At 37.5% G+C, this 23,410-nt stretch overlaps 3 protein-coding genes across 4 annotated transcripts; all 3 read left to right on the top strand.

Moving 5' to 3' along the window:
* The first annotated feature begins 1,230 nt into the window (after positions 1-1,230).
* LOC115989321 lies at positions 1,231-13,462 on the top strand. 2 transcript variants are annotated; one of them, XM_031112992.1, is made up of 7 exons: positions 1,231-1,370; positions 6,453-6,702; positions 7,721-7,844; positions 8,201-8,526; positions 8,638-10,354; positions 12,276-12,529; positions 13,129-13,462. In XM_031112992.1, exons 1-7 carry the CDS (start codon positions 1,312-1,314, stop codon positions 13,198-13,200), a joined length of 2,802 nt encoding a protein of 933 aa, XP_030968852.1. In that variant the 5' UTR covers positions 1,231-1,311; the 3' UTR covers positions 13,201-13,462. The 2 variants fall into 2 exon arrangements, with proteins under 2 accessions (XP_030968852.1, XP_030968853.1); XM_031112993.1 differs by lacking the exon at positions 6,453-6,702 and having other exon boundaries at positions 1,280-1,370.
* A 747-nt stretch (positions 13,463-14,209) lies between these two features.
* LOC115989322 (pentatricopeptide repeat-containing protein At4g02750-like) lies at positions 14,210-19,586 on the top strand. Its single transcript, XM_031112994.1, has 3 exons — positions 14,210-17,202; positions 17,600-17,846; positions 19,291-19,586. Exons 1-2 carry the CDS (start codon positions 15,009-15,011, stop codon positions 17,644-17,646), a joined length of 2,241 nt encoding a protein of 746 aa, XP_030968854.1. The 5' UTR covers positions 14,210-15,008; the 3' UTR covers positions 17,647-17,846; positions 19,291-19,586.
* A 2,131-nt stretch (positions 19,587-21,717) lies between these two features.
* Positions 21,718-22,960, top strand: LOC115988501 (transcription termination factor MTEF1, chloroplastic). Its single transcript, XM_031112076.1, has one exon. The coding sequence runs from the start codon at positions 21,797-21,799 to the stop codon at positions 22,706-22,708; it is 912 nt and encodes a 303-aa protein (XP_030967936.1). The 5' UTR covers positions 21,718-21,796; the 3' UTR covers positions 22,709-22,960.
* Positions 22,961-23,410: the final 450 nt, after the last annotated feature.

The following is a 23,410-nucleotide window of genomic DNA, read 5'->3' as shown; positions in this document are numbered from 1 at the left end:
CAATAAACTCTTAGATGATGACCTAAGGTTCCTTGTCAAGAAGTTTAGGAAATTCTTCAAGGTTAGAAAGGGTGAAAATAAGGAAGAACCCCTAGAGAAAGAAAGAGAATAGTACTCAAACTATCAAATGCCATGAGTGCTCTAACTTCGAATATATTCATGTAGAGTGTTCAAACTATAAGAGAAAGTCATGAAGGTGACTCTAAGTGATAAGTCAGATAGTGAGGAGTCTAAAGAGTATATGATTTGGCCATTATGGACATTTTCTAAAATTATAAAAACACCCTTGAACCATAAACATCTTATTTGGATAAAAATAAATATTTTTATTTAAAATTAAGTTCTTCTAGTAAGTTTTTTTTTTTTTTTTTTGGGGGGGGGGGGTGGGGTGGGGTGGGGAGGAAGGGAAAAAAAAAAAGAATTTCAATGTCTTATTAGTAATTTTCACAAATAAAAGATATTCACGAATTGATATTTCTAATCTAGCAAGTTAGAGAATTAAAATTCTCACATTTCATAAGAAGTAAGTGTGCATCTAATTTACCGACCTGACAAAATTAACTCAACTCAACATCTAAGATTAGTATTCATGGGTTTGTGGTTGGATTGAATTAGAATTTTATTTTGACTCTCAGGTTGGTTAGGCTTGGGTTGATAGTTTTTTCAACCCATCTATCCAACCCAACTTACCATATATAAAAATTTATTTTATTACCATCATTTTAATTTTCTAGTATGATTTATTTTGTTATTTTAAACATTAGTTTTGATATATTTGAAAATTTGCAACATAATTTAGTCACATTATAATAATTCATTAAAAATTTAATTATATAATAATTAGTAAAAGTTCAATTTTTTACACAACATGAAACATATAACCACAACTCACCTGCCTAACCCTAACTCCAACCTAACCTAATGTGGATTGGATTAAAAATTTCTCAATCTAACAAACTCTAATTGAGTTGAAAAAAACCATCCAACTGGACTCAACTCGATTCATGCACTCGCACCTAAGAGAACCCCAACATTCTTTTTTTGAGCATACTCTCAAGATTCCAAAATTCACCCTATGAAAACACACCTACGTGTAATGCAATTAAAAAAAAAGGAGCCTCCACATAGACTCGAATCATACAACCCGAATCCGAATTCGAATCCACGTCATCAAAGACTGAGCTTTTGACTCGCATGTTAACAATATTCTAGCTATAAAAAGCACACCCACACCACTTTCTCTCTCGTTCATATTTTTCACTCGCTTCGAAAATTTTGGGGGCAAAAACCAAGGCCGAGCAGAGCATAGAGATGATGAGAGAGGAGGTTATCAGCTCCGGAGGGACCATTGATCCTGCTCCTGCTGCGAGGTACCCTACTCTCTCTCTCTCTCTCTCTGTCACTCTGTGATTTCAATTTTTGGTTTTGTGTGTTGAATTCTATGGAATTGAATGAAATTAGGGTTTTTTGAAATTTAGCTCGGTGAGATGTAAATTTAGGGTTTTTGTTGTTTGTGCAAAGGGATTGGTAGCTCTGAGCTCTGTTTGGCTGCCGAGGAAGTGGAGGAAAGGAAATGGGAGTTGAATTCGAGGTCTGGCATTTTGGAGCTGTAGATGTGGGGGTTAGGAAAATAGGAAACTTGGATTTAGCTTTGTCAATTATTTGGTGTGCGAAGCTTAATTGGGTTACTGCTGTGTATGTGTGTGGTTTAGTTGAAGTTGGGGGGGGGGGGGGGGGGGGGGGGGGGGGGGGGTTCCAAATCTGTAAACAATGTAGCGTTCCTTATTGGGCAAGTTGTATTGGTGTGTATATACTATATAGGGAAATGTACACCTACCTGTGTGCATGCTTGTGGTTTAGTTGAAGTTGGGGGCTTAAAACTGTAAACAGTGTAGTGTCCTATTTGGCAAGTTGTATTGGCGATTTACTTTGCTTTCTTTCTGGTTTCTGCAATCCACTTATTTTGCAACTATACAAATAATGACTGTTAAATTGCCGATTCTCTCAAAAGCTTAAGCTATTAAGAAATGACGAGTTTAATCACTTAACCATAATTTCAACACTCACCCTCACGTGTGGGCTCAAACTCCCTTTTAATAGGTGAGGCCCAACACGTGAGATTTTTAACATTTTAAATGGGAGGTAGAGCGAAAACAATGATCAAACTCAAGATCTCCTCCTCTGATATCATGTTAAATTATTGATTTTTCCAAAAGCTTAACAAGAGAAAACCCCAAATTTGTAAAACTTTGAAAAAAAAAATCCCGAGATACAAAAATTAAAAATAATGAGAGGTCAGTTTGAGAGAGAGCTGGCGAAGAAGAGAGTTTGGGGAAGGGGGGGGGGGGAGCAGTAGTAAATGTCGCCTTATGTGGAATGCTTGGTATATGACCATACAGACATGGAAGTATTGAAGCAGAGGGAGATGAATAACTGGTATTTGAGCTTTTCCATGGCGAAAGTTAGGGTTTGATTGTGGTTGGCAATCTAGGCAAAAGTGTCAACTCACTCAGTGCCTAGAAAGTATGGACACTTCATTTTGGATGCTGTACCCGCATCGGACATGGGACACGTCTAGGACATTTTTGCACCCGTGTCCTAGCCGTATCTTTTTTTTTTTTTTTTTGAAAAATTGCGGGACACGGGAGCAAGGTAGTCAAAGGAGAAAGGCGACCTTAAGGCTCCAAGACCTTGTATTGCCCGAGGCGTGAGGCGACAAAAAGGCGTTAGCCCGAGTAAAGCAAGGCACCAAATTCTTAATGAAGTGTTTTTCAATGTGTAGCGTGAAGAAATTAGGTCTATCAAATTATTTCAAAATAGGATCAACATGGTTTAGGCTCTATTAGTTAGTTCTAACAATATTTTTTACGACAAGCTTCTATATAACAATAAGTCTTACAAAACAAATTTGTAAAATAATTTAACTAACAATAGTTTTTATAACATGCCTTTTGAAATTAATAATCTAAAAATAGGTTTCACAACAAACTTCTATAAAAAAAATTTAAAAAAAAAAAAAAAACTTGAGGTTCTCACCGTAGCGCCTTTTTCATGGCTTAAGGCGGTTGCCTTGCTTGCCTAGGCTCTAAAGTTGAGTGCCTCACTAAAGGTGCCTTGCCTTAGAGCCTTTAAGGTGCCTTAGTGGCACCTTGACTTGCTCGGGCACCTAGGCAAGCGCCCGGCTTGCCTTTGACACTGCACGGGAGCGACACTTATCTTTTATTTCTTTTTAGTTTTAATCATGCACAGTTATCTAGTTATCTTTTATTTACTTTATTAGATCATATTCTTTGTTTGTATTCTAATTTCTAAACATAATATATTAGTCATGGATTCACTTTATTATCTTTTGTTGTTCTTAAATTGATATATTTAACATTATATGAAAAAATAAATGCTTAACAATATTTAAAAATAAACATAAAAATATATTAAATAATTAATTCATTTACATATCCCCGCTGTACCCATATCCTAATTTTTTAAAAATTGCCTTGTTGCCGTGTCACACCGGTGCCCGTATCTGTGTTTGTGCTTCATAACTCAGTGGTGAGGTAGATTCAGGGGTGTGCTGGTGATGAGAGACAAGATCACTAGCAATGGGATGAGATGAATGGGAGCGGGTGAGTTCGGTTGTGAGAGAGAGGATATTGAATTAGGGAGAGAGCGGGAGGCTGTGGGAGGCTGTGAGAGTTTTTTTAACGCTTTCAGAAAAGTTTTTCTGCTTGAGAGGAGCAGAATATGTTTTCCTTTGAAAATGCTTAAATATTTTTGGACAAAGGAAAACATTTTCTGTTGTCTCTGTTTTTCTGTCCTACATATTTGTAATTCATTGTTTATATACATAAACAGGAGAAAGAAGACGTGAAATCTTTTGGAAGGTTGTGAGATGGGTGACTAAAATGGTGGATAGCAATGATACTTATGTGTACTTAAGTTGACAGTGACCTCTAAGTCTTGATCTAGGTATACCAAGATCTGTGAAACATATTGTAGAAAATTTTCTTTGGTTGAGTATTGTTCTAAACTTGGGTCCTGAAACACGTCCTATTATCAACAGTCTAACATTTGTGAGTTGGCACTTTTTACAATAGTTTGCCATTCAGTTGTTTTCTTTCTAAGGGCTCCATTGGCCTTGGCGGGGCCCTCAGGGTGTTGGGGAGGAGGAGATAGTGTCAATGGAAAAATAATGGAAACTTAGGAAAGTACATTAAATGAGAAAGAATAGCCATGAACGAGATGGTGGTGAAGTATGGAGGTCCAAGTTGTATGAAATATAAACATATGGGTCCTGAATAATAGTGTTATGGGAAAAACACTGGGGGACTGCATCCAAGATATTATACAGTCATTAGTGACATCCAGGTCTGTCTTTAGAGTTTGTGAAATTCTTTGATTTCCCCTCCTTGAAGGTGACTTGAGGATGGGATTTTTTTATACAAAACACCAGTGGGACTGCATAGAAGCTATGATATGAGTATTATTGACATTTACATCTGCCTTAAGAGTTTGTTAAATTAGTGACAATATCCACATCTTCCTCATAGTTTTTCAAATAATTTGATTATTCCTGTAATTTTAGAGAAAAAGAAATGAGAAAATGAATCTTTAGGTCATAGCTAACTGTTATATATTTCTAGAACATATGTGATGCCTTTCAACTATATTTTGTTGGGAACCTTTTGTCCATACTATTCCTAGACTATTGATAGAATGGTTTTGAGTTCTTTGAGCTCCCTTAGGTTTGATGAGAAAGCAGTAAATCAACCACAAATTGAAGGTGAGTGATTTTGTTGCTTTAACACTATCTTCTAATGTTTCTCAAGGAATCTGTGCCTAGCTCTTTAAAATGAGGCTGCCAAGGCTTTCACAAAACAAGATTATTAAGGGGAGAAGAAAAAGTCAATCTTTTGAAGAAGTCTATGGAAACACTCATGGAGAAAAATCAGTTTGTGATGTAGAATTGGTCTTAAGAACATCACTTAACTCTGAAGTTACATACACAATGTTATGTGGTTAAAATCAGTCACAAGCATGTATTAATCGGAAAATTATAATAGGTACTCTCAGAGTGCGTTGACATGGTGTTCCCTCCTCTCACATTCATGGTAGATCCCACCATGAATGTGAGAGGAGGGAGCACCAATTACCGTACTCCAGGAATACCTTTTAATAACACTTGCAAATTAACTTTCAGTCCTATCCTAGGGCTACCTTTAGTTCTTGGGTTATTTTCTTTTCTTTGCAGCTTTGCCACATTAAAGAATTTGCTGCAGGATTAAACTGCAGTTAGAATTTGTATAGTTAAAGTTATAATGAGGACATGGTTTGTTGCATTTTCATACGCTTCCAGTTCACTAAGAAGATTTGCTCTTGTTTCCAGGAGATGCTTAAGTTCTTATACACAATCCTAGTAGCATCTTATAAGTGGTGTGAATAGTTGGAGGAAGATTGCTTGGTCCTCTAGTAGCCATGGGCTGATGTGGGTATTTTGGACAAAAGAAACATGAATTTTTTTTAGTAGAAGAAAAAATTGAACTGCTAAAGGAGAGTTGTCTAATTAATATTTTTTCATTGCATGCGTATCTCAATATATGAGGATTGATTTCTCTAGAGCTTGAGCATCTACTTGTATCTATGTTTTAATATCATTGTTCAATTTGGAGCCTTGTCCCATTATGTTTGACTTGGCTGTTGTGGAAGGAGAGAAATGGCCATATTTTGAAGATACAGAAAGATCAATGGCCCAGTTGGAATAATTGGTGATTCAAACTTTGTTTGACTTGTACTGAGCATGGGGTCTTACCGATAGCATTCCCCTCTAGATTTCAGTCACTTAATTTTTGTGCATAATTCTTTTAAATTACCGTCTGCTCATCATCATGAGTATGAAGCAATCTATTCTATTAATAAAATACCAATACTCGATTAATAAAATACCATTATTTATAATAAAAAAAATTACTGTCTTGTACTTCATGAGCATTGGATGGTTATGTTATAAATATCAACAAGATCCAGTAGTACCTTTTTTATAAATTATATATCAACTGTTGAGAACATTCCAGCTTTTCATGTGACATGATGAGGTAAAACAGTTTCATTGGGGGCCTTGTCACCATTCAGGTTTAAAATAGCTTTCACCTCCTCATCATTATTGAATCTACTCAGCTGATATAGCATGCTTTATAATGCTCATTCTTTGTTAACAACATAGTCTCTACAAGTTCATGAATCCTTCCTTGCAATTATAGTTGCATGCAAGCCATTTGTTAAAGTACATCATTTTCATGCAGAAGAGTAATGTACCTCTGTAAATTCAGGTTTAAATGATGTCTATGTAGATGACACTGTGTCTTTTCTCTCACACCACTGATTATGAATTTGGCCAAGTTCAAATTTATTTATACGTTCCTTTTGCGAAAAAGCTTAATGATTTTATGCATTATCAGTTCTGCTGGGGCATCCTCTCCTGCTGTTCCTACAAATGTTGGCAGTAGAGATGGTTCCAGTCATGGACATGGATCCAGGGCGGCTTCTCTGTCGTGTGTTGGTTCACAACCACCACGGACTTCCTTGAGCACAAGTGCTGGCGGTTCAGCTTTTGGATCATCAAGACCTTCATGTAGACCATGGGAAAGAGGGGATTTACTGAGGCGCTTGGCTACCTTTAAGCCTTTGAATTGGTTTGGGAAACCTAAGGTTTGAACTTGGCTTGGCCATGAAATTTTGTCTGTAAATCTATGTGATTTGTGATTTGTGGATTAAGATATATGAAAATCCCAATATGAGAGCATAGTGGCACACTTTTTAGCTAAAAAATGTCGTATCATGTAGTAAAATTGATTGATGTCACTATATGGAGAACGTGCTTAAGATTACCAATAATATTCATTAGAGTTTTAATTATTGAGCATGAAACCTATAAGTCAAATGAAAAATGAACATTTATTATCTTAAAACATTGTTTATTGTAAGCAGGTGGGCTATATGTATAAATCAAGAGCCTTGTAGCTCAACTAGTTGGCACCTCTTGGGTTTTCCAACTAAGACATCCAGGGTTCTAATCCCCCCTCCCCTTTTGTAACTATCAAAAAAACATGTAAAATGATGCTTTTGTATGTGCTTCCTCTGTGTGTTACTTGCATTTGGTTTGGTAGGTCAGTTCATATTCGAGAAGTGGTGCATCTGGAATTTCTGACAAGAATGCTATTAAGACATATATAGACTTACATATAGAGTTAAATTGCAATGCTCACTTTGACCCCTTGCACATGCCTCCTTGGGATGTAAGCAAATAGGAGCTGGACAAAAACAAGTAGACAAACATACACAGGATTGTCCCTGGCCATAGCATGCTAAGTTCCTAACAGTCCCTAATCCTAGTGTTTAAATTTCACTCTGTATTAATACATGATACCAAGATACCAATAGACCATGGGTCTCTTTAATAAAAAACAGCAACTTAAAACTATAATTTGAAACTTGTGTAGAAATCCTTTCTTGACCGTAGCCTTGATTGTGTTGTTCATATCTTGAAGTAAATTATAAGTCTAGAATACTTTTTGATGCTTTGGTTAATGTGTCTCATAGACTCTAAGTTAATGGTTAGCACATGCAAAAATTAACATTTACTTCTCCAAAAGTTTTATTTGATTTCATATATAGAATTGAGACAACTTTGAGGTGTTCTCATGTTTTCCTTTCTGATTTCTTGCAGGCTGTTAGTTCATTGACTTGTGCTCAGAAAGGTTGGATGAATGTTGATGTTGATAAAATTGAATGTGAATCATGTGGTGCATACTTGAGTTTTGTGTTCTTACCATCGTGGGCCCCTGCCGAAGGTTAGCTAATTCTATCCTACTGTCTTTCCTTTTTTTTTTTTTTTAATCTTCTCATATTATACTATTGGGATATTTATCCAAAAAGAAAAAGTTATACTCTATGTAGGATGAACCTTCAAATCATCGAACCTTAGGACAACCTTGAACTTGCATCATAGTGGGAGTCATAGTAGTTGCACTCGTTTCCCTAGTCCCAATTGTAGTGATAATATTTTCATATTTCAAATATGTTTATCTATTTGTTGGTTTCTTCTTGTTTAAACGAACTTTATTTGATGATTCAGTAACAGATGAATTAGCTTGTCCTAGCTAATATTTCCTTTCCTTTTCTTTCCTTCTTTCTTTTGTGGCTGAAGTCCAAAAGGCTGGTGAAGCCTTTGCCAAACAGCTGGATTCTGCGCACAAAGTCAGTTGTCCTTGGAGGGGAAATAGCTGCCCAGAAAGCTTGGTGCAGTTTCCTCCAACCCCTCAATCTGCCCTGATTGGGGGATACAAAGATAGATGTGATGGACTTCTGCAATTTCAATCTCTTCCCATTGTGGCCACATCTGCAATTGAGCTGATGCGGGTTTCTCGGGGCCCACAGGTTGACCGCTTTCTGTCAGGGGAAGTAGATATTAAACCAGAGAGTATACCAGAACTTGAAAGCTCTCAGGATGGAGCATTGTGTTTATATTCTCGGGTAAGATATGTTTGTGTGCTTTCTGCTGGCTGTTAACATTTATTCATTCTTTATTTTTTCCATTAATCTACATGCTCATGTATTTCTAATTTTGTCTCTGTCCTTTGGCAGGCCCAGAAGCTTATAAGCGTCTGTGGATGGGAACCAAGATGGCTTTTAAATGTTCAAGACTGCGAAGAACATTCTGCTCAATCAGCGAGGAATGGATATTCAGTTGGCCCTACCCAGGCCCAGCTCCATCTATCACAGGATCCTGGATCAAGCAAGAAACCACTGCCTGGGGCAGCTAAAAGAGATACTGGGAAGAGTAAAGTGTTAGTTAAGGATTCTAGATGTGAGTCCAGGTCACCTTTGCTTGATTGTGGCTTATGTGGTGCCACAGTTAGGATATCGGATTTCTTAACAGTTACTCGACCTGCTCGGTTCACTCCCAACAATATTGATATTCCAGATGCAAGCAAAAAAATGGGATTGACACGTGGGGTAAGTGCAGCCAGTGGAATTAGTGGCTGGGTTGCTGCTGATGACATGGAAAGAGAACATACTGAAGACCGTGATGAAGTTGCAACCACAAATGATGGAAAATTGCAGACAAACCCAGATGTTGATTTGAACCTTACGATGGCAGGAGGTTTACCTTTTACTCAATCGGGCAGGATGTCTGAAAATATTCATGATGCAGCAGATATGGGACGGGACCTCATAATTGGGCAGCCTGCAGGCAGTGAGGTTGGTGACCGTGCAGCTTCATATGAATCACGGGGTCCCAGCTCTCGTAAGCGGAGCTTGGAGAAAGGTGGAAGCTCAGATGATAGGCCACACTTAAGGATGCAACAAGCTGATAGCGTTGAAGGCACTGTCATTGATCGTGATGGTGATGAAGTCACAGATGGCAGACAATATTCAGCTGGGCCTTCAAAACGTGCTCGTGACTCTGATATTTTTGATACAAACTGTTCATCATATCATAGAGATTCATCTGGTGCTGGTCCTAGCCAGTCAATGGGCTTTGAACTTTACACAGAAGGCAACAGAGTTGCATCATTTCGATATGGAAGTGACCAACCTATAGGGATCCAATCAGCTAGGGATTCTACACGTGCGTCATCAGTCATTGCAATGGATACTGTTTGCCATAGTCCAAATGATGACTCTATGGAAAGTGTAGAAAATTATCCAGCAGATGTCGATGATGTCCACTTCCCCTCTTCTAGTGTATATGGAAATCTGGACATGAATGATACATCGGAATTGAATTATAGTAACCAGGCTCAGCAGAGCATTGGATTCCAACCAGCTGCTGCAGTCCCAGGAGAAATGGGTGTTAGTAGTACAAATGATGGGGAAGAGATTTTCAATGCAGAGACTGTGACTGCTCAAGCTAGGGACGGGTTAAGTTTTGGAATTAGTGGAGGAAGTGTTGGGATGTGTGCTAGTCATGAGGCAGAAATTCATGGTGCTGATGTATCTGTCCATAGAGCAGATAGTGTAGTTGGTGATGTCGAACCTAGAGTAGAAGATGCTGAAAATCAGGGCCAGACAGGTGAATCTGCTCCAGATCCTGGACTAATGGATGAGATTGTCCCTGATGAAATTAATAGGGAGGATCCCCATGGTGATAGCCAGGAAATGTTATCTAGATCTGTTGGAAGGGCTGATAGTGGCTCAAAAATTGATGGCTCTGCTAAGACTGAATCTGCTGAAAGTGGTGAAAAGATAAGTCAAAGTGGCAAGTTAGTACCTGAGAACAATACCCGTCCTTCTCTTTCTTGCAACGCAAATATGTTCTCTGGTTATGAAACAACCAAGAAAGAGGTCATGAATGCTGGTAAATCATCTTTTACAACAACTGTGTGTGTAGAGTTAGGTTATGCAGTTGCAAATGGTGTAGGTAAATTTTGTGACTTTATTGCTCTCTGCTTTTTCAGGTTCCTAGTCTTCACTTTCATGGTCTTCTTTGATAGTATATGAAACCAACCCAACCTATAACATGTGTAGAAACCAACCTAACCCACATGGGTCAGGTTGGGGCTTAAATGTTTCATGCCTTGCAAAAAAAAAAGGGGGGGGGGGTTTCATAAACTATTTAAGCCCCTTTTTTCCATTAAAGTATTACAGTTAACATAATGTGCCTAAATTATATTCTAAATTTCCAAATTCATCAAAACTAATTCTCACGATACCAATAATAATCAAACTAAAAATTAAAATAAGTGTAATAAAATAAACTTATAAATATGTTGGGATGGGTTGGGTTAGATGCGTTTATCAACCCAAAACTGTGACTAAAAAATAGTTCCAACCCATCAAAAACCAACCCAGGGTGTCATGTTGGTGGGTTGGATGCACCCCTGGCTGTGTCCCTAGTTTTGACAGTCAAGATATAGTTTAAAATGGCCAAAAGAAAATTAAAAGGATTTCAAGTTTTGGACGGTCAAGAAAGGCCCAAGAAGAAAAGACATCAGAGATTTGATATGGTAACCATTAGGTCAGCTTTGATTTTTACTCATCTAAGCCCTTACAGCTGGTTGGTTATTTGAAGGTGATTCAGATCAGTTGATATGCATTTATCACACCTTAGGTTATGAATATGACCACAAACTGTTTTGACCAACAAATGGAGCTAGATATTAAAGAAATTCAGATTTGTTTCCCTATCTAGTTTCACATATTATGTAGCAGGGCATCACAATAATTATTACTGTTTTAATTGTAATATTGTTGTGGGTCCTTTTATTTCTGTTGGCTTGATTTGTGAAACTTGGAAGTTGAAACCAGAAGTGTATTATGTATATATACACATACAGGTTTGGGTAATAAAATCCAGATCTGGTGTCATATTGTTTCTTGTCGGTTATTTTGGGATTTATTACCTACACAACTACCTTGGACAAATAGAAACACACAGATACACACTTCACTGAGTCACTATTTGAATTTTCCCCCGTGTAATTGAAATGTAAGGATCCACATATTATGGACAAAGCCTCTAATACAAGCATGCATTGACGTGTAGCAGCATGGAGTGTCTCACCTGATGGGTGTAACAAGCATTTTTATGTGGCTTCTGCTTCTTTTTCGTATGCATTCATTTCAATTAAGTTTTGATTGTATTTCTTCATTTAGTTTTACTATATTTTGAAACAGTTTCTTCATTGTCATTCAATCTTATGTACATTGGCCTGCCAATGCAGTTGCCAATGAGCTTTAGCTCAAGTGGTACCTTCTTCCCTTATAAGTATTAGGTGGAGGGTGAGGTTGCAAGTTCAAGACCCACTGGGTGTGTAACTTACCAATCAAAAAAGGAAAAAATACAGGATGTAGTCTAGATGAACTGTGATGGAAACTATCAAAATATGTGTCATTTGACCTAAGACTCAAACAACTGTGCTGCGTTACCTTTTTGATTCTGTAATTTGTTAAATCTGTAATTAGAAATGTGTCTTCCTCTGCATAGAATATGTGGCTAAGCAGATCTCAGATTAGTTTTAACTATTTTTGCCCTTCTCATTCTCAATTTAATTTAATTTTGGGTTTTCAGTTAGTTTCTGCTTTGTTGGAATTGGTAATATCCTAATCTCAGTCTCAGAAATGAAAAATGCCATTGACTTGTCCATTAAACCTAGTTCATTTAACTACACTTGCCAATTTTATGTGGTTTGCCCCCTTCAGTTAAAGCTTTAAGATTTTACAGATTTGTGCTCTCTTACTTTTTATGGGTGATGCATGAACACAATTTGCTTTTTCAGGGATTCCAAAAGGGGAAAGCAATTATGAAGAAGCCATGGAATTTGATCCAATTGTCCATCACAACCAGTTTTGCCCCTGGGTGAATGGAAATGTTGCAGCTGCTGGTTGTAGTAGCTATTGTTCCAGCACCAGTGGGGATGCTATTGCAATTTGTGGGTGGCAGCTGACCCTAGATGCACTGGATGCTTTGCGATCACTGGGAAATATTGCAATTCAGACGGTACAGTCTGAGTCAGCAGCATCTTTGTATAAGGTTTGTATTGAATTTTTTCCCCTCCTATGAAATAGACTGTTTAATTTCTCAGTTTTCTTTTAGCAACTTGTTTTATGTTCTCAATTTTTTCCCCCCTTTTTTTTTTTTTTTGAAATATTAACTGCAAATAAATAAATGTTGTGACTTGTTTAACTTACTCAAGTGCTTTTAAAGATTATATCAATGCATAAAACATGATTTTTTTGGCTGAAATTAACACTTGGACAGCCACTTCCAGGAGCAGGTGTTGGTTACAGATACTCAATTTACTTAGCAGGAGTAAGGAAATCTATGTGTATACCCTATTTTGTGTACCATTTCTAAAAAGGAAAGGTGTCATATTAGCCTTTGGTTATTGAAGCATATAGGAATAAGCTTTTTATTTTTGGTTTTTTGGAAGATAAAAGTTTCTCCCTCCCTAGTACATTGCCTGTGTACATGGGGTGTATGCTCTTTTAAAATTTTCAATAAATTAGAATAGGAAAAAAAAAGATAGAAGTTTCTCTTCTCTTTGCAAGGGGTGCATCTCTTACAGTTGTTGCAGAGAACAATTCACTAAATCCAGCATTATATGCAATGATTTGGATTTGCTCTTGCAGGATGATCACCGGACCCATGGCCAAAAGGTCCTTCGTCACCACTCTATAAGTAGAAGCCACGGGCAGCTTTGAGATTCAATCTGAAGAGTGAGAGTCATTCCAAAAAGCAGATGATTTTGACTTTTTAAAGTGATTGCACAATGGTTTTCTTTAGTCATGTATCTTTTTCAATTAAACTTTATTGCATTAGTTTGATGTTGCTGCTTCTTGAAAACAAAAAAATAATGATCCTTATACTGAGTCAAGAGATGATTATGAACCTCCAACTCTGCTTTGTCTTTGCTAGTGCATTGACTCTTTGTGGTAATTTAATGAAGTGTTTATTTGTGGAACATGAATGAACCCAAATGCAGCTGAAGATATGATCTATAAAATAAGTAATTAATCAATTGGTCTGAGCATTTTGGCGTTTATTATTAGTTGTTAAAAGCTTATTGTGAAGTGTTCGAATTGTTTGTGCGCCAAACAATTGTATGGTATGACTTGTGAATCTTTGTTTATTGCATGAATTTGTGTTCTTAATTGGAATTTTGTTAGCACCTTTTGGTGTTTCCAATAGAAATATTTTGAGTTCAAATCTCCTTTCCTCCAATGTAACTAACAGATTATCAACCAAAAAAATAAAAAAGGAATTTGTTTTTAGTTGAGATATAGGTGTTCATGATGTTTTTAGATTAAAGTTGGAGTGGATAATTCCCGTAAGTATTTGTTTTTCTTGCCTTTTTCCTTTTCTCTTTTCCCTTCTAAGATAAACGTGTTTCACGGCAGGGCTCCAATTCCAAACTTTACCCTCATCGGTTGAGTCCGCAAAGAGTGGAATAAGTCCTTTTATGGCAATGCGAGGTACAGAATCTACAGATTATTGGCCACTACCAAGTCATCGTAAAATGTTGACAGAAGTATAAATTGCACCTTCTAAATTTAGTTCATTTGTTATTTTGATCCCTAAGGGTTTTTGCCACAATTTTTTTTATAAAAAAAAAATTTAATATTTACATTCCTCAGAAGTCAATATTGTCGGCTATCAAATTTGCAAGAATCATAATATGTGGATAAAAATGGAAAAAAGATAAACTTTATTGATTAAAATGATTTCATTTAAAAAAATATTTTCCTAATCCCCATAGGACGCGGGATGCGAGTTGTGGTAAAAATGGATTTTGCCTATTTAAAAAATTAAAAAAAAAAAAAAAAATTTCTAACAAACTACGCTCAAAAAACACTCCCCCGTTAGCTAATAATCTTTAGCGCCAACAGTAGTCAGTTAAGTTACAGTTTTTACAATATACTACAAATCTCTAGCCCGCGTTTTTCTTTTTCTTTCTCAAAAACACGCGCGCGCACACAAACACTATTTTCCCACCGACCTTACCCTCCTCCCCATCTGCTCAGTCTCAAGTCTCAACCTCGCAGTCTCTGCTGCCACCACCACCCTCACGCGAAGTCCCCATCGTCGTACGGGCCACGTCTCTCACCAGCCACCATTGCGCCACCCACCCACCAACAACCACTGTAGAAACTCAGGTGGTCTCCTTGATTCTCAACCGGACTGACATGGTCAAGGCTCTTGTTGACCATTCATAGCAAAGCTTCTTTTTAGCTATTTACCAATTTTACTCCCTTCTCCATTACCCTTTGTTTAGTTTGGTTTCAGTTTCCTTGCTCTTCATTTTATTCACATCGAATCGAATTTTTGGACTTAATATTATAGCTAACAAAATTGAGCGAGTCCTATTGCTAGTGGGTTTCTTGTTGTTTAAACATGGGTGGCCTTATGTGCCATCCATGACTTGATTAGGCTCAAGGACCTTGGCGGCAAAAAAAAAATAAAAGAAGTTCACAGGGATTGCTTGTGCAAGTGGCTGAACTCTGAAGGAGCTATGACGCTCAGGTTGATAGGTGAGAAAGGAAGCCATGTGTTTAACCAGAATCTGAAGATTACCCAATTGGGTAAGTCGGGTCGGATTGAAGAAGCCATTAAACTTTTTTCACTAATGAAACTAAAGAATACTGTAAGCTACAACTCCATGATCTCGGCTTATATGAAGAACGGTAGACTAGGTGAAGCACGTCGGCTGTTTGATGAAATGCCTTACCCAAACTTGGTTTCTTGGAACTCTGTGATTGCTGGTTATCTGCACAATGACAAGGTTGAGGAAGCTTCTCAACTTTTTGATAAAATGCCTAAAAGAGACCGCTTTTCCTGGTCTTTAATGATCACTTACTTTTTGCGAAATGGGGAGCTTGAAAAGGCTAGAAAGCTATTTGATTTGCTTACTGATAAGCGAGACAGTGTTTGTTGGAATGCAATGATTTCTGGTTATGCAAAGAAGGGGCGCTTTGATGATGCCAAGAAATTGTTTGATAAGATGCCAGTCAAGGATTTAGTTTCATGGAATTCAATGCTAGCAGGTTATACTCAAAATGGGGAAATGCGTTTGGGGTTGCAGTTTTTTGAAGAAATGGACGAGAGGAATGTGGTTTCTTGGAATATGATGGTGGACGGGTTTGTTGAGGTTGGTGATTTGGATTCTGCTTGGCATTTCTTTGAAAAGATTCCGAACCCAAATGTTGTTTCGTGGGTTACTATGTTATCTGGGTTTGCACGAAATGGTGAGATTGTTAAGGCTAGGACACTTTTTGATCAGATGCCAAGTAGAAATGTGGTTTCTTGGAATGCAATGATTGCAGCATATGTTCAGAACTGTCAAATTGATGAGGCTAAGAGGCTATTTATGGAAATGCCTGAGAGGGATTCTGTATCATGGACTACAATGATTAATGGGTTTGTTCGGGTTGGTAAGATTGATGAAGCACGTGAATATCTTAACCGCATGCCTTACAAAAATACTGTGGCCCAAACAGCAATGATCTCTGGATATGTACAAAGCAAAAGGATGGATGAAGCTAGTCAACTATTTTGTCAGATTGCCACCCATGATATTGTTTGTTGGAACACAATGATTTCAGGTTATGCTCAGTGTGGGAGAATGGACAATGCTCACTGTATATTTAGACAAATGGTCAATAGGGACATGGTTTCATGGAATACTATGATTGTTGGTTATGCTCAAGTGGGACAGATGGATAAAGCAATTAAAATATTTGAGGAGATGGGTCAAAGGAATACAGTTTCATGGAATTCTCTAATTACAGGTTTTATGCAAAATGGGCTATATTTGGATGCACTGAAGAGTTTCATGTTGATGGGGCAGGAAGGAAAGAAACCTGATCAGTCAACTTTTGCATGTGGACTAAGTGCATGTGCCAATCTTGCAGCTTTGCAAGTTGGGAAGCAAATTCACCATCTGGTTGTAAAAAGTGGCTATGTGAATGATTTATATGTTAGCAATGCTCTGATCATCATGTATGCTAAAAGTGGGAGGGTCTTTGATGCTGAACTTGTGTTCAAAGATATCGATAATGTTGATGTTGTATCTTGGAATTCTTTGATTGCTGGGTTTGCTTTAAATGGGTACGGCAAAGAAGCTGTAAAGCTCTTTGAAGAGATGCTTGTTGATGGGGTAGCTCCTGATCCAGTCACCTTTGTTGGAGTATTGTCTGCATGTAGTCATGCTGGCCTAGTTGATCATGGTTTAGAATTGTTTAAAAGCATGTCTGAAGTATACAGTGTTGAACCTTTGGCTGAGCACTATGCTTGTGTGGTTGACTTGCTTGGCCGAGCGGGGAGGTTAGAAGAAGCCTTCAACATGGTGAGGGGAATGAAGATCAAAGCGAATGCTGGAATATGGGGTGCATTGCTTGGAGCTTCCCGGGTACACCGGAATCTAAAACTTGGTAGACATGCAGCTGAGAAGCTTTTAGAACTTGAACCCCATAAAACTTCAAATTATGTGCTCTTGTCAAATATGCATGCTGAGTCTGCTAGTTGGGAGGAGGTTGAGAGAGTTAGGGTACTGATGAAAAAGAGTAGAGTGGAGAAGCAACCAGGCTGCAGCTGGATAGAACTCAGAAATGAGATTCATGCTTTTCTCTCTGATAGTCCTGCGCATCCTAGAGCATCAGAGATATGCAAAACATTAAAGGCTTTAACTGCACAAATCAGAAACCCAGGTTACTTGTCTGATTTCAATTCTTTACTTGATGGGGTTTAGGTGATAGCCCAATAGTATTGAAACCCTAGGAATGAGCCTGATGTTTGTGGTTCGAAACCCTAGTGAGAATTTTTGTATATGCTATTAACAAGTGTCTTTTAAACTCTAGTTATGCAAGCCTGAGCATAACCAAAAATCATAGTATTCCATGAGAAGTGTCTTTTGGATCCAGATCCTCTCCATTTCAAAGTGAAATGGAGAGGTTCCATTTAAAGGCTAGGATTTAAAAGGGAGAAATCAACGGTGTAGAATATGCCACCTGATTTAAAAGCCAACAACTTAACCTTAACTATGATTAACCAAACTAAACTAAAATAAACTTTGGTCTTACCATTAACGATAGTGTGTTCTGCCAGAGAGGAAAGGGAAAAAAGAGAAGAGGGTGGAGGTGATGAAGACATAGGCGTCATGGTCGGTAGAGGTTGGTGGTGGCATTCCTCAAAGTCATGAAAGCTTGTTAATGTGAGGGACGTCTAATGGGGTGGCAAGGCGAACATAGGCTTATCATCAAGACGCTCCCACGCCACTGCCACACACATCCTCCCCTTGACAACTACACCCTTGCCCTCCACATGGCTCTTATGTTCTTCAACGCTCAAAGATGTAAGCTTTAAGCTTTCTTTCTTTTACTATTTAATTAAATCCTTCCCTTTCTTTCTGGTTTCTTTTTCTTTTTCTTAATTTTTAATGTAATTATATAAATGTAAATATAGTCTTTCCTTCTACTCATTTAGTCAACACAACAGTCATCTCTTCACTCTGGTGTCCTTTGCTTCCTCTTACTCTGACGCGTTTCTTGAGAATCAGCTTGACAATACATATGGTATAGGTACTATATTATTATTTAATATTTATAAACACAAACAAAAGAGAGATCAGTTTACTATCTATACATGCAGATTTGTGTTTGTCTTTCAAACCAAACCCTGTAATTTTCTCAAGAAACTATGAGAAAACCCAGCAAGTTGATTTTTTTTTCCTTACTGGGTATGGTAAAAAGATAAGAAAGTTTCTGTCTTTGTGATTGGTTTTAGGATAGAAGGTACCAAAAATGGCGGGAATAGATTTAGTTTTGGATCTATTAAGGGAAAAGTGAAGCTTATATAAAAGTCAACTGGTCAGAAAGTTATTGTTTTTCCAATTGTCTATCTTAGAATTGTTGAAGAATTTGATAGAAGTTATCAGATTGGACATGGCTGTTTTACATGATTGTGTATGACTTGACTTAAGAGGCATGGTTTAAAGCTGGTGTTGTAAACTCGTTAAAGTACATGAGGGTTACTAGGCAAGTAAAATAACTTGATGTCAATAGTTTTCATCTGTTTTTGCTAGCCTTAGTCCAGTCTTGAATGTTAATGAATATGCGTTTTGGGTTTCAAATTGGTTTATTGTGGATTGATTGGGGAGATACCTTTTTGGTCATTTGGATCAATTTGCTTATTGGAGCTTTATTTTGGTTAATCCAAGCACATCCTTTATTCATACTGCTAGTTATGAGTTGTGAAGTTCAAATGGTTTGAATTGGTTGATTGAGGATGTATCATCTAGGAAACTTGTCTCGTTTAAAAAAAAAGATTAAAGTCATTTTATGTTGATTTCAATGGAATCCTTCTCATAGGTATGATTATTTCACTTCTTATTATGATGCTTCAGGTTCAATTAGTGGATTTGGCACAAAGAATTTTCTGTTCTATACTCTGAATCTCACGATGTGGCATTCTGGCTTGAGGCCTATTTTCATTTTATTCCCATTAAATATGAAACCATACTTAAAAGGTCCCCCAAGTACTATAATTTCAAGGTGATTAAAGAAGTGAAGAGTAATAAAACATTGTAGTGCTAGATGGCCAAGAGACTTGTAGCTCAACTGGTTGGCATCTCATGGTGTTTCCAATGAAGAGATCCAGGGTTCAAATTCTCCCATTCTTAATTTTTGTGTTATGAAAAAAAAGGGTTTAGCATTTGATGGAGGTGAGATCTTTTTGGCACTCATGCTTACCGAAAAATGGTTCAGTATTTTTCCTTGAACTTTCCATTTTGTTTGCAGGAAGCTTGCACGACCATATATGGCCAATTTTGTTACAACATTGAGAAACAAAGATCTTGACATGAAAATCTTTGGTCAAATGTGTAAGTCTAAGGGCAATAACTTGAAGAACAAGTATTGAATGTGTAAAAGGTTATGAAGTCAATGACCTATTAATGGTGGAAGCCATATTTTATGAGTGCCCAAGATGACAAAGAGACATTGCAGGCATTGTGTTTTTGGAGTTAGATTGAAAGAACCCCTAGTCGGGAAGTGTATTTTGACCGAAGATCTTTTGATGTATATATATATTTTAACCGAAGATTTTGTTTTTTTTTTTTGGAAATCTTTAACAAAAGAAAGTTATTTTGCTAAGATATATACCTTTTACACTGATCTACACAATTGAATTAAATTTTATTCCAGATAGTTTAAAGTTCAATTAAAATTTTTCCTTGTCTACTATCTAATTCAGTCTTGTTTTGCTACAAGGAAGCATTAACATCATTGCAAGTGGACAAAGTTCTTTTTTTATGCAAGCAAATAGACTAGTTTATACTACTGTACCATCGCATGATAATTGGAGAAAATTTTTTCTTTACTTTTCGCCAGCTTGGGCTGCTAACTACCTTTAATGTATCTGAAAGTTGGAGTTAGTGCTATAATCACGAATTGGAGGCTTATTTATCTTAAGTGGAAAACTTACTGGATTATAAATTTCACTTCCAATTTTTTTTTCCCATAGTTTAGATTACTGAATTTGTTTATATGAGTATGATAGCATGCATCAGGTAAGCTTGCACCTTCAACTAGACTAGCAATTTCCCACCAAATTTGAGCTATTAATGATCAGATAATTCTCATCCATATAATTGTCAAGATTCACGTTTCCATCCTCTGCTGTATTCAATTAGCTTTAAATGTCACATACACAGTATAAGCATATTCACTATGTACGTTCTTCAACAAAGAAAGCAATCTCCAAAACAGATATATATAATAGTTTCTACAAAGGGAAACAAATCTTCTGGGAAGTTTAAGGTAGAAAGCTCAGACACCCATTACACTTTTCAGCAACCCCATCAAGAAAATGAAGAACAAGAACAAGAACAAGAGGAACAGTGCCTAGATGAGATATACAGCCAGATGAAGGGAGCTGATGTAGAAGCAAGTCTGATACAAAGCCAGCTTCTGTGGAGGTACCAACAAAGCTCCTGGCAAGGAAGATGAAGAACTCTGCGAGTGTAAGTCTGCATTTTTACACTTTCAAGAAGATGAGATATACAGCCAGATGAAGGGAGCTGATGTAGAAGCAAGTCTGATACAAAGCCAGCTTCTGTGGAGGTACCAACAAAGCTCCTGGCAAGGAAGATGAAGAACTCTGCGAGTGTAAGTCTGCATTTTTACACTTTCAAGAGGATGATATTAAAGTTGTTGAGGCTTGCAGGCCTGTCACATTGACGGAAGGGTGTTGGGTGTTGGGTGTACACGTCTAAGTAAAGTCCCACATTGAATAATGATTAGAAGAATAAATAGTTAATATAACATAATTGAGCACATATCCATTAGGTTTAGGCCTTTTGGGTTAAAGTGTGTCTCTATATATTATATTAATTATTCAAGGAAGCTCCCCAATGTATTTATCCCCCCAACAAGTGGTATTAAAGCTCATGGTGGTATGGGGCAAAGGTGAAAAGGTTATCGTGGGTTCCTTTCGCAGTTAGAGCGGGGATGATATATTACACCAAGCAAATCCATAAAGCCCACACAAACGATCTTGGAAAAGGCCCAACAAAGGAGTATTATTGCCAATGGTGCTAGACAACGATGAGGTGCGAGGTTTCCATGGAGGATAAAAGATGTGCGGGGTTGACATATGAAGGCCCATGGATAGTGCACTAGTGAAGGAAAAAGCCCATTAGGCAACGGGGAGCAAGTAAGACTTATTCATAGCCTATAGAGAGGTCTTGAAACCCACAAAGAGGCAGAGACTCACATGTGAGAGGGAGATTGTTAGGTGTACACGTGTGAGTAAAGTCTTGCATTGAATAAAAATTAGAAGAATAAGTAGTTAATATAACATAATTGAGCACACACCTATTGAGTTTAAGTTTTTTGGGTTAAAGTGTGTCTCTCCAAAGAAGCTTTCCAATGTGTTTATCTCTCCAACAAAGGGAAGGTCTGTGTAACTGAGGATTAAGAAGTGGATGCCAAGATTGATGATTTCATCAACAAGAAGGTAAAAAAGGCTTGGTTAAACAAGTAAGTGGTATTTCGTATTTACCCAACAAAAAAAAAAACAAAACAAGTTAGGGATTTATTGGGGATGTGATGTAGATCTATTGCTTTATGCTTGTACAATCTTTGAAATCCAATCTTAACCAATTATTTTCAAGCAATCTGCCACGTGCCACTACCACATGCAAAAAATAAAACCAACCGGATGACATCTCATTCAATAGGCTCTCTCTCTCACTCACTCTCTTTCCCACACGGCCACAAACTCACAGAACACTGTTGGAACACCATGCCAGCTCCAGGAGCAACAGCACTACACTCCTCCCTCTGCTTCTCTCCTCAGAAGCCATCATTCCCACCACCAAATTGCCAACAACTAAACACCAACTTGGCTGCAAAACCCAAAAGCCTTCTTCAAAATCACCCACTCTATACACCAACTCATGCAAACCTCTCCTTCCAAATCAAAGAAAAAATCCTCTGCCTTGAAATTATGGGTGTTGACTCAGGTAAGGCCTTGTCCCAAAACCCTTCTCTTCACTCAGCTACTCTAGAATCCATCCACTCCATCATCTCCTTCCTCCAATCCAATGGGATTCAACAAAAGGACTTCCCAAGGATCTTTGGCATGTGTCCCAGAATTCTCACCTCTAATGTCAAAACTGACCTTATCCCAGTTTTCAATTTTCTCTCACAATATCTTAGAGTCCCAGAAAATAGATTTAGAGTGGTCATCAACAAGTGCCCACGATTGCTTGCTTCTAGTGTGAGAGACCAGCTCAAACCAGCTTTGTATTACCTTCAGAGAATTGGGTTCAAAGACTTGGAGGCCTTGGCTTACAATGACTCAGTCTTGTTGGTTTCTAGTGTAGAGAACACCCTTATTCCCAAGTTGAAGTATTTGGAGACTTTGGGGCTCTCGAAAGATGAGGCTGTGGATATGGTTTTGAGGTGCCCAGCATTGTTCACTTTCAGTATAGAGAAAAATTTTAAGCCCAAGTTTGAGTACTTTGCTGGGGTGATGATGAAGAAGTTGGAGGAATTGAAAGAGTTTCCTCAGTATTTTGCTTTTAGTTTGGAGAAGAGGATAAAGCCTAGGCATGAGGAGGTTCTGCAGAGTGGAGTGGAAGTCCCTTTGCCACTGATGCTTAAGAGCACTGATGAAGAGTTTATGAAGCTGATAAAAGAAGCGAATGGATGAGCATAGCGGGGGCACTTTGTCCACTTATTGTTTTTTTCTCTTTGAGACTAAAACATTGCACCAAAATGAACACTGGATGTCAAAGATATTTGGCTTCTATCAAGGCCCAAGAAACTTCTTTTTATCTTTGTATATTAGGACTGTCTGTTTTATACTATATTGTTTAACATATATGATTGGAAGCCAAAGATATTTGGCTCATTTACTTGGATTGTCTATATTTGAATTGCGTTGGAGAAATTGATTTTCTTATCCCTTTTGGTGAATTTAAAATTTCAATTCATAGGTTCCATATTACTGCTTTTCCCTTCCCTTTTTCCTCCCAGATAAGCCGCTTGTATATCTTCTCAGCTACTATAGTAGTAGTTGAGAAATACAAAAAAAGTAAAGGAGATTGGGATAGAACTCAAGGAATTACTCACTTGAGCAGAGCAACATACTTAACCTCCTTAATAGTCTAGTAAGGGACTCCACTTAGCTAAGGTTTAGGACTTGGGACTCATTCACCAATCACAGGATCATTCACTATTTCAGAAAAAGCTCAAAAGGCTTATATTAAAAATGATCTAAATTCACTCTAGCACTCTTCTTACACTTGCAAGCCTTTTTTCTATAGCAAGAACTAAAATATAAATTCTTTTTTTCTGAAGTAAAACATATGTATTCAAAGTAATTGACTTTGTCTCGGAAATTCTGTGTTCA

Source organism: Quercus lobata, chromosome 5 (assembly GCF_001633185.2).
Source record: "Quercus lobata isolate SW786 chromosome 5, ValleyOak3.0 Primary Assembly, whole genome shotgun sequence".
NCBI classification, from domain to species: domain Eukaryota; kingdom Viridiplantae; phylum Streptophyta; class Magnoliopsida; order Fagales; family Fagaceae; genus Quercus; species Quercus lobata.
The sequence above is the reverse complement of the archived record's forward strand: the minus strand, read 5'-3'. Positions and strand labels throughout refer to the sequence as shown.